The 11392-nt window shown below is 50.3% G+C and overlaps 1 protein-coding gene across 2 annotated transcripts; it reads left to right on the forward strand.

Annotated features, from left to right (window-relative positions):
• The first annotated feature begins 617 nt into the window (after positions 1–617).
• Positions 618–11283, forward strand: ATXN1L (ataxin 1 like). 2 transcript variants are annotated; one of them, XM_069087709.1, is made up of 3 exons: positions 618–770; positions 2509–2576; positions 3929–11283. In XM_069087709.1, the coding sequence occupies exon 3, from the start codon at positions 4049–4051 to the stop codon at positions 6137–6139; it is 2091 nt and encodes a 696-aa protein (XP_068943810.1). In that variant the 5' UTR covers positions 618–770; positions 2509–2576; positions 3929–4048; the 3' UTR covers positions 6140–11283. The 2 variants fall into 2 exon arrangements, with proteins under 2 accessions (XP_068943810.1, XP_068943809.1); XM_069087708.1 differs by having other exon boundaries at positions 3932–11283.
• Positions 11284–11392: the final 109 nt, after the last annotated feature.

Consider the following 11392-nt stretch of genomic DNA (forward strand, 5'->3'; position numbering starts at 1 on the left):
GACATTCTGAAATGGATGGTTGTATGGATGGATGGAGGGATGAATGACGTATGGTGGAAAACATTTATCAGATGTTCACTGGGTCTTAAATGGTCTTAAATCTGTGGATGTGAAAGCAGCTAAGTCCCCGCCCCGAAGGGAATCCACACATACAAGGGAGAGGCAGACTGGAGTTTTCGCAGGGATGGAGACTCCGCCCACCCAGAAGGAACGCCCTTATCGATTTGATTATTGCTCCCAGAGCAGGAGGCTTTGATTTAACCAACAGGGGCCGATTCCTGGACTTGGGCACCGGGCTAGGACCCAGGGAGGTCCTGGGTCTCCCAAACAAAGGCTCCAGGATGGCCCAGGCAGGGGTCCACGTGCGCTCACAGCCCTTCCACTGTAAAGGGGTGGGGTCAGAGCGAGGTCAGGGTCACCTGGGGGGAAAGGGGCGGGGCACAGGACCACGTGAGCCTCGCCTCGCTGGGGAGCCGCCGCTGCCGCGGCCGCCTCTGGGTTCGGCCAGCTGGTGGTGCATAAGGCCCGGCGCTCTTCCCCGCAGCCCCACCCCCTCCTCCCGCCGCCGTGACGCCATCTCTGGGCGCCGGGGGCAGGATGCAGTGACGACATCTCCAGGCGCCAGGCTGGGGGCGCTGGGCGCTGGGTGTGGGGCGGCTCCAGGGCCGGGGATGGCGGCGGCGGCGGCGGCGGCGGCGGCGGCGGCGGCTCCTCAGGCCACGGCCCTGACACCAGCGGGAGGAGCCGAGAAAGCGCCGTGAGATGGGCCGGTGAGTCTCGCCGCGAGTGGCCGCAGCCCCGCGGGCTCCGCTCCGGCCCAGGCCGGGGCTAGGGGGGGTCCCCCCATCTGGCTGTCCTCTCGGCGGGAGGCGACCCCCAGCCGACCCCCATTCTCCTACCCCTCTGTGAGCCCCACCCTCCTCCCGCTTTGTGACCCCCAAACGAGGAAGCTGGCGCCCTCCCTTCGAGGTTCCTCTTGTGACTCCCTCCTCCGGAAATTTAAACCCATCCCCCCCCAATCGTTTGTGAACCCGCGGCTCTGGCGGGGAGCCCTTCGGGGTGCCCCGGGCAGCAGGCCGGGCGGGCCTCAGGGGGGAGCCCCGAGCTCCCCTTTCGCCTTCACCCCTGGTCCCATCTGGAACCGCTTCTCCCAGAGCCACTTCCCAAGCGAGACGTTCGTGATTCCGATCAGTGATCGATCCGTGCGGGAGGGAGTCAGGTCGTCCTTCCCCGCACCTTGGCTTGGTCCCCTCCGTGTCCTCGTCACTTCTGTGGCATCCTCCGTCCTGCCGGTGCTCTGCACTTTGCTCGGCATTCAGGGACAGAAAAATGGGTATAGTGGGCTTTCCTGGAGGTTTCAGAGTCTGGGGGCATGGATCCCCGCCCGTGCGTATAGCGTGACCTGGGATTGTTGCCTGAGCCAGGACTGACTGCTTTCCTGTTGCTGTGACCAAGAATAGAGAGGGCATAGGCGACCACTTCCAGTGTGAGGCTTGTGTTTTTGTGACCAAGAATTTGTAGTGCTACTTGAGTCTTTCAGTTCGTTTCCCGTAAGAATTCTGCCTTAATGCCCTATTTATGGCTGCTTCTCCACAAGCCTTCGGTTTCCAGGACGTTGGGACCCAAGATGACTTATCTGTCTTTTTGATGTCTTCCACTGATAAACTTAGATGTACTGAAAAGCTGTGTTATTAGTCAGCAGCTTCTCAGAGTACTGACCCTGCTTCAGTATCAATCAAGTCCCTTGTCTTTCTGAACTTGGCATTTGTGGCCTGTTTAGATGGGTGTGTTTATAGTCTAATGGGTGTGTGCTTCTAGGCTTTCTCCAGTTAGTAGACTGTAAATTCCTTGAGGATTGGCACTGTGTTTTGTTTCTTTAGCACCTGATATTGTGTTTTGTACAAAGCTGGCATTTAGCAAATGATATTGGCTGACTGGTTGGTGTCCAATTTTTTTTTTTGTTGGAAATCTTAATAAAGCTTCTTTGAGTGACTTGACTCCCTCTTGACCTCCTTTTCTGCCCCAGAAATATTAATAGTTCTTTTCCCTGGTGCTTCTCTTATTCAAATGACCTCCATGCTTTAGCTTTCCATATCTCGGGGCAAAGGTGAAGTCGTGAAATTGATCTTGTCTTTTTTGTTTGGTCATGGGCTTGGAGAATTTTTTCTGTGGGTCCTGCTGAATATCTATGCTGGATATAAATTGAAACTGTGAAAGGATAGTAAAAGGTCTGAGCAGAAAGAATCAAGAAGGCTATCACATTGGAGAGAGTGAAATTAAACTCCTGATTTGTATTAGGCTCCTTAAGTTACATAAGATTTAAAAATGACTTTTTTTTTAACAGATTGTGCACCTGTACTGTCTTGTCACTGTACTACTCTGCTTAAAAGACCTGCAGAATTCACTTTTTATGTCTCTCCTATTACCTGTTCTCTGATGGTTCTTGGAAGGGTCAGAAATGAAAGTGTCCTATTCATTCTTTTCTCCTATCCTGTTTCCTTTTTCCAGGCTACCAAGCCAGTCGGGAGGAGACTGCTTCATATTACAGTTGCCCAGAAGCATTGCTGGAAGCTCAGGTAATAAAAATGGGCATCTCTGGGTTCCTTGCAGAATAGTATCTGGGGTGTAAGAACAGGAAAACTGAAGAGAGCCCAATATTATAGCTCTCGTCATCCTTCAAGAATATATCCTGAAGGCTGAAGATTAATTGGAAGGAATAGATAGCAAACTTAATAAGAAGGGCTTGTAGGCCAAAAAAGATTCTCATTGATGGTGGCCAAAAATGCTTGTGAAAAGTGATTAAGTAAAAAAAGGGAAAAGAGAAAGCTCTTTTTTTTTTTTTATAACTACACTCTCCAATGAAATGAGAAAATAGGCCTATGATTCTAAAGGGGGACTAGTATTTTAGGAAGTGAGCTTACAACAGATTTGAAAGTTCTAATGAAAAGAAACCATTGACAACATCATGAAGAAAAAGGAGAGGGAAGAGAATCAAGAAAACAGGTGGTAAGGTTTTTCGGACCCAGAATTGGGGGGGTGGGGGGGGTAGTCAGGCGGAGAGAAAAAATTGCTTCTATGTGAATGGGAACTTGAGGTTCTTTTAGCCCAGAGGCAGATTGGGCACCTTTTGAGGATGAAGAGAAGCAAATCTAAGTTATATATGGAACCAATTACTGAATATGGGGGCTTGAGTCGCTCTGAGTCATAATGGGGAATGACAGTTTTTTAGAACCAAGTTGGTGGCATTTGAAAGTTAACTAAGGAACTTTCAGATAAGGGAAAAAAAGGTGACAATGAGACAAGTAGGCTAGACCTAGGGAGTGGTGATGGTGGGGTGAGTGATCCAAGATAGAAGAGTTTAGCCAGGTGGGGGTGGGGATAGGTGAAGTCATAAACCAAATAAGAGAAGGGAGAGGAAGTGAGGATGAGATCATAGGATCAAGAGAGGGAAATGACACATTAGTCTATGATATCAGAAAGGATAGAGGTTTAAGGAAAGAGGGTCAGCAGGAAAGATTCTGTGTTTAAGTCCCCACTGAAGGGGAATTTGAGAGCTGTGAACAATCAAGGTCATCATCAGAGATGTGACTGTAATGAAGCTGTTGGTCTCCTCAGAGGAGTGGTGCCCACAGATTATTTATGTTTCAACTAAATCTTTTCCTCTTGGTTCTTTTTGCTTTGTGGTTTTTCTATATGTCTTGGCTGGGCCAGAGAGGGTGGTGTCCCTCTTGGCTTTTATTTGTCCTTTTATCATATTTCCTTGCTATGCTCAGAACTTACTCTTTGTTCCCTTCACCTAAGTCTCTCCTCTCTCAGACTTCTCTGGGCACGTGCCCTGCTACTTTCTTCTGCTTGGTGAACCACCCCATTGTTTGCATGTGGAGCCCACCCCCAGGTTATTTCTCTGTGCCTTTGATTTGTTCCCCAGCAGATGTGGGTGCCCCAGTCAACAGTGGAAGGGGGTACAAGGAAATCACAGAGAAGTCTGTTCTGATGTCCCCAGAAGCAAGCCGACCCCCTCCGGGCTCTGGGAATACTACAAAGCAATATGAAACCTGTTCATGAGAGGAGTCAGGAATGCCTTCCACCAAAGAAACGAGACCTCCCTGTGACCAGCGAGGATATGGGGAGGACCACCAGCTGCTCAACCAACCACACACCCTCTAGTGATGCCTCTGATTGGTGTCGGGGGGTTGTGGTGACTGGGCAGGCCCAGGCAGGAGTAAGACAGAGTGTTGGTAGTGATGGAGTGGAGGCCATCACTGGTCTGACAGTGGACCAATATGGTATGCTGTACAAGGTGGCCATGCCACCAGCCACATTTTCCCCAACTGGCCTCCATCCTGTGGTGAACATGAGTCCTCTGCCCTCTGCCTTTAATGTAGCATCATCACTGATTCAGCATCCAGGAATCCACTATCCCCCCATCCATTATGCTCAGCTTCCCCCTACTTCTTTGCAGTTTATTGGATCTCCTTACACTATGCCCTATGCTATGCCACCCAATTTTCTCCCTAGTCCTTTGCTCTCACCTTCTGCCAACCTCACAACCTCTCATGTTCCTCACTTTGTGCCATATGCCTCACTCCTGGCAGAAGGAGCTACCCCTCCTCCCCAGACCACTTCTCCAGCCCATACTTACAACAAAGTCCCTGCCACCACTTCCCCACCAGGTCAGCTGCAGCATCACTCAGGCACTCAGCCAGTGGACCTCACTCCAGGCCGAGTGCCCATTTACTATCAGATGTCTCGGCTCCCCACTGGGTATACAACACATGAAATCCCTCCAACAGGAGCAAGCCCAGATTCTGCCCCTGCACTACATGAGGTCCAGCCTGTTCCAGATGTAACCACTCCCAATGGAGGGCAGAGACAGATGGAACGGAACATGGTAAGAAGAGAAAGTGAAGCCATGGACCCCCCCAGCAACAAGGATGATGGTCAGGGCCTAGGAACAGTGGTGGAATGTGTGGTGGATGGACAGTTATTTTCAGGTCCTCAGACTCCGCGGATGGAGGTGGCGGTGCCGGCACACCGAGGGACTCCAGATACTGACCTAGAGGTCCAGAGAGTGGTCGGAACTTTAGTGTCTCAGGACTATCGAGTGATGGCAACTCAGAGGAAAGATGAGCCCAGCCCCCTTAATCTATCCCATCATGCCCCTGATCATCAGGGTGAGATGAGAGGGTTGGCTAGGAACCCAGTAGAAATAACAGAGAAAAGCCAGGCCCAGGGTTTCTATACCCAGTCTCCTCAAGAACTGGCAAAACATAGACCTTTACCCAAAGCGATGGTTATAGCCAATGGCAATTTGGTGCCCATTGGTACTGAGCAGGGCCTGCTGTCCATGGGATCAGAAATCCTGGTGACATCAAGTCTGGATATGCAGGTTCGAGCCACTTTCCCAGACAAGGAGCCAACCCCACCACCCAGCACCTCTTCCCACTTGCCCTCTCACTTCATGAAAGGTGCGATCATCCAGTTGGCCACAGGAGAGCTGAAGCGGGTCGAGGATCTACAGACCCAAGACTTTGTGCGCAGTGCAGAGGTGAGTGGGGGACTGAAGATTGACTCCAGCACCGTGGTGGACATTCAGGAGAGCCAGTGGCCTGGCTTTGTCATGCTGCATTTTGTGGTCGGGGAGCAACAGAGCAAAGTAAGCATTGACGTGCCCCCTGAACACCCTTTCTTTGTGTATGGCCAGGGCTGGTCCTCCTGTAGCCCTGGGCGGACAGCACAACTCTTCTCTCTGCCTTGCCACCGGCTACAGGTGGGAGATGTTTGCATTTCTATCAGTTTACAGAGCTTGAACAGTAACTCGGTTTCTCAGGCTGGCTTCCCTCCCCCAGACCAATTGGGTCCCTCCCAAGAGAGGCCTGAGAGGACAGTCTTGGGATCCAGAGAGCCATCTGACGGTGACAGGAAGAGCCAGCCTTCAGGAGAAGGGGCATTGGCTCAGAGCTCCCACACAGTGGAGCCCTCCCAGCCTGAGCCTGGTGCTCAGTCCTGCTGGCCATCCACGGGCTTCCAAAGATACAGTGTGCAGGGGGAGGAAGCACAGGCCACTCTGCTCCGTCCCTCTTTCATTCCACAAGAGGTGAAACTCTCCATTGAAGGGCGTTCTAATGCAGGAAAATGAACTTTTCACCCAAACAGGACCGAAGTTTTAGTCCAGAGCTGAGTCTCACCGTGAGCAGGTGGAGAATTTGCACACTCTGAGTAGTTAATCCACTTTCTTAGCCATGGGAATTTGGGGAGGGAGGAGAGAGACATCAGCCTCATGCCATAGGGTTTGTAATGTTTAGCAACCTTTGGCATCCTTCTGGGATGGCTCCAGAAAATGCTTAGATTGGGGAGTGAGGGTCAGGGAGGGCAGAGGTGCTGGCCTAGGCCTGGGAGGGATATAGGGTATCCCAAGCACTGGCACCTCCCCATCCTCCTCTCCCCTTGCCCAAGTCCCTGCTTTAGAGAGGTCCAGCATCAGGAGCAGGGAGCAGAGGGAGGGCCAGAAAGTAAGAGCCAAAAACTATGATCCACACACAGCTTAGAGTAGCAGCAGTTAAACTGTCTGGAGTTTTTTCTTTTCTCTTTTGGGGGTGGGGGAAGGGGAGAGCCCCCTTTTTGGAATAAGGGGCTCCTATCCCAGGGCCCTTTATTTGAGAGATGTGCACTTTAAAGGGTAATTTTGTTACAGATGGTCATCTTTGGGTTTGGGGGCAAGGAACATAGTCTCCTCTACAAGCTTGTGTTTAGGCCTCATCACCTTCCACTCCCTCCCCCCCCCATCCTTTTTCACAAGGCCTACAGTGACTTTCAGGGCTGGAGAGAAATGTGAGCACCTCTAGGATCAAGAATGAAGGGATTGCTAAGAATCCTGACTCTGGAACAGAGCTGTCAGCTGGAGGACATTGGGGGAAAGAGCTATTAGGGAAATAGACAGATCTTCGGGGAATGCATGTGTCTCAACAAAGTCCAGCCGGCTGAGATCATTTATGACTAGCTCAAAGGCATCTGAATTCCTAAATCAGTAATGGAGAGTCTTTGAAAAATTAGTGTACCATTGCTTTCCTTAAGACACCTGCACTCCCTCTCCTTTCTCTGCTAAAGTGCCCAAGTGCCTGCACATCCCCATCTCTGTATTATCCTTTGGCAGAATCGTTCTATTTGGGCCTCTTCCTAAGGCTCTCTTGACCTTTCCAGTCTCATCTGTAAAACTTTCATCTATCCCTACTAAGCTCATTAATTTTCCAGGGACTCTCTGGGTTTCCCCTCTGACTGTCATTTACTTTACTCTCCATTTCAAAAATCCCCTGGGAGTCCTTGGGCGTCATGTCTGTGTTCTTTCTGCTGCTGAGCAGCTAAGACAGAGACCATCCCTCAGATTGGTGCCGATACCAAGGACTGGAATTGCCAAGACTCGCTGATATTCTCCATTATGACCCCTGTGTCTCATCCGGTATTCAGGCTTCCTCTCACCATCGTTCACACTAATGAGGAAGGGGCTTTAAAGTTGAGGGATAATTGTCTTGATCCACATATCCCAATACCTAAAGTCCTCTGGCCTCTGTTGTGGAAAGTTCCTCATGAAATGGTATTTAAAAAAAAAAATCCAGGTATTTCTGCTTGGCCTTCCATTTTGGAAACCCTGGGTTGTTATGTCCACAACTTTTAGCTTCAGCCAGGCCTCTGGGATTCTGGAATGTTGAGAGCCAAGCTCTTCCATGAGCCACCAGAGGGTGAATGAGTTTATTTTCGTTTATTCCAGGTAACTCAGGGCAGTGTCACCTAACTCTGCTTTAGCTTCTCTCTGGTTCTAGATTCCAGCTCTGACCAGGAGGTAGCATGTGTTTTGTGGAGATGTCTTGGCTCAGGATCGAGTCCATGAACTCCCAAGGGTTGACCTCAGCTTTTTCTCTTAGTGACATTAGGCAAGTGTTATGACCTCTCTGTCTCACTTTCTCCCCAACTGCCAAAGGGGGATGAATATTACCTACCTCCTGGGGGATGTTCTGAGAATGGCCAGCCAGAGAGAGCACAGGAGAACAGAGAGACTTGTTTGTTGCCAGTCTCATGCTCCAGAGGTTCACTTTTTGATAGTAGCTCTCTGGTCACTTTGTAAAGCCCCATGTGCCAGACTGGACCCCAATTCCTTGAGTTGCTAGCTCTAATAAGAACCAAATGCTACCTGTGTCTGATGAACACTGAACCTTGGTACTGCATTTGAGATCTTTGCCTCCTTTCTATCCCCCAGTCTCCCCGAGTGCTGCTTTTCCTTGTTTCCTTAAGTTGGGGCCTGGAGGTGGTCTAATGAGTTCTTTCTGATCATGAAGCCTTAGGAGGAGACACCCATTTCTGGTTGTTCCGAGTAGATGGCATGCCGCGAATACCATTTGCACAGGTTTCTCAGCAGCAGCTTTCTTTACTGGAAAGCTGATTAGTACAGTACAACGCCATGCAGACAGGAGATGCTTGAGAAGTCATCACTGGTCATCAGCTGTAATTCCCTCCATTAAGTGAGGCTGAAACAAAAGCTGCCCCAGGTTCCCTGCATGGGTTGGACACAGTTTACTCAGAGCGGCTCCTTTCGCTTCCTCCCAGAAGATGGGGTCCTTTTTTGTGCCCCTTCACCTCACGCCCTCCACTCCTCTGCCATGCCCTCTCTGCTGCTGTTGCCCCCTGTCTGTGCCCCCCCAGCTGTGCAGTACCTAGCACAATGCCGAGCACACACCACGCACTACTTGATTTGATGAGCTGGTTGGGTGTCTTGGAGAAGAACAGTCTCAGGAGTACTTTCTGGGCTTTTACTCTGCAGACGTCGGTCTGAGCTGCCGAGGCATCTTCTGTTCTCGCCGTCGGTGTGCTCTGTGTATCCTTCCTCTCAGACTGCAGCACTTGGTAAGGGAGATAACCTGTGTGGAGCAGGCATTGAAGGAGCAGCTATTTTTAAAGGAAGGAGGTTACACCCCTGGGGTTAGGAATTGGTAGAAGGTGGACTGCAGGACCAGAGGCCCCAAGTTAACTTGTGGGGGAAGAATAATCCAGAGCCTGGTGATGAAAGCGGCTTCGGGGGGAGGGGGGAGGATGGTTCCAAGTGCTGCTGTGATAGATGGCACGCTCTCCTCCACTGTGCAGAGGGGCCATTATCCGTTTGTGAAGAGAATGTCAAGTTAAAGGATGATGAGCCAGCTGTCCCTACCTTTGGATACCCAGTACTCCTTTCGGAGACCTCGGGGCAGGGAGCTTCCTGGCCCTCTCCAAAGCACCAGAGGCACCTGGCTGACTCGGCCAGAGTTGTGCCATGCCCCTGACCCCACTTGGTCACGGTGCCACTGAGTGCTGCTTTGTCATTGAGGTCCTCCCTGTTGCTGACTCCCTGCTCTGCTGCTTTCTCGCCAGACCTTTCTGTCCCCTTGGCCACATAATGTTAAACTCAGGCTGTGGAGGGAACAATAGCGCCCTCCAAGGTCATTTGTCTGGTTAAAACAGGGATAGTAGGAATAATTGAAGAAAGAAGAAAAGGTGGCTCAGGCACTTGGCATCAGACTTGTAGCTCCAAGCATCTCTTCCCTGCTTGCCTCTAGGAGAAATAAGTTGGTTGTGTGTGCAGTTATGTTCTTTTCTATTGACTTCTTAACCTTTCTGATTTTTTTAGTGGCCTGATTTTGAAGGTAATAGAGGGGAGTCAGAAGTTCAGGCCTGCATCCCTATCCTCAGAGGCCTCTCCTACCAGACCCTTAGAGCCAGCCTAGTGGTGAGAGAGGGCCGAAGCACTCAAGTCTTCAAAGGCAGTTTGGTTACGTTTTTACCGACACAGAGACTTTGAGGGTAGCAGAAACCCTTCAGCATGTACAGTGCAGGATGCTATGGCCTAACCACGCTAGACAGCAGGCATATTGAGAAGAGTTGGGAGATCATATTGGAGTGGTAAAAAGTACCCTGGGGCCATTGGAGAAAAGACTACAAAGTTAACTGACCTCGGAGAACCTTGAAGGATTGGTTAAAAATGGCGAGAGCAAGGGCCAAAGTTTTAGGGAGACTTCCTGGCCACCCCTCTAGGGGAATGCCTGTTCACACTGAAGCTGCAATACTTTCCAGATGAGAAAAACTGTAGTCACAAACACTACAACTGGAGGGCTGCCCCCTGCTCACATTGGATGGGATGAGAAGCCCATTGGGACCTTGCAGGGAGGCTGGCACCCCTCCTTGTCCCTGGGGTTGGGCAGGCCTCTTTCCTTATGCAATAATAAAACGAGCATGTGGGTCTGTAGCCGGCAGCTGCTCTTTCTGAGTCGCCTCTAGAATTGGCCTGTGGCCCAGTGGAGCCAGGGCTTTCCTCACCTGCAGGCTGTTCAGGGCACCTGCAACGGGAGGAGACGAGGGTGCAGTTTGCCCTGCTGAGCTTCCCTAGCCGCAGCAGTTGTAATTAAATGCACTTTTCACACTAAAAGGTTTTTTTTTTTGTTTTTTCTCACCTTAAACCCAGATTCTCCCTGGTAGATAGAGAACTCCAAGTCCATGTAACCCCAAAGCCATGTCAGCTGCAACCCCCAGCAGTGACAGTGGCCTCATGTCAGGTCCTCGCCTGCAGTTTGTATGGCAGGGGCCCTTGTGCCTTTACTCAGTGTCAAAACCACAAGCATTTGCTTCTTTCTGGCTGTTGTAGGGACTGAGATTTCTTCAGTGGAAGCTGACCAGGTGGTTTAAGCTACCTGGACAGGGAGTTTGCAGTGAGGTAGAGGTGTAATGAGGTGTGAGTGAGTGGACCCTGAGCTTCCTTGTCACCCTGTGTTGCATGGAGGAGAATGCGTGTTATGTTGGGGAGAGGATCGTAGCACATCTGGAGTATTATCACAGGGCTTGTCCCCAGCAACCTTCCCAGTCACACAGGGTACCTTGTGGCCAAACCAGAGTACAGCCCAGCTGCTTCAGGACAGCACCTTAAGGGGGTGGGGGGTGAGGTGGGGATGAAGATGGGAAGGAAGGGAATGTTATCCAGAGAAGGCCACACCTGGAGAGGACCGTGGATCTGTTTAGATAGGAGTTCCCTGTAGATAAATTACCGATCCCTCCACTATAATCCCCATTATGTAATGGCTGAATTAACATGTAACCAACTGCATTGTATCTAAAGCCTTAGAACTAGTCAGGTGCTCCCCCCACCCAATACTGTTTCTTACCCTCTAATCCTACCTGATCTTTAACAAAGCATTAATAATTCTAAGGATAATCTCTATTTTGTTGTGCTTTTTTGTAACTGTTTTAAATAAATCAATTTGTACTGTATATTTGTACCTTTTGTGAGATCTTTTTGCTGTTTTACCATTTTAAGTCTGTACTTGGCTACACAGATTGTATTTTTATTGTTAATGCTCTTATGGATACTGCATTTAAC

This window comes from Petaurus breviceps, unplaced genomic scaffold (genome assembly GCF_028583685.1).
Source record: "Petaurus breviceps papuanus isolate PSGF00001 unplaced genomic scaffold, PetGlider_PUasm1.0 182, whole genome shotgun sequence".
NCBI classification, from domain to species: domain Eukaryota; kingdom Metazoa; phylum Chordata; class Mammalia; order Diprotodontia; family Petauridae; genus Petaurus; species Petaurus breviceps.

Bases quoted from the DNA above. Each gene is read 5' to 3' on its own strand.
- ATXN1L (XM_069087709.1), top strand. From the start codon at position 4,049: ATGAAACCTGTTCATGAGAGGAGTCAGGAATGCCTTCCACCAAAGAAA.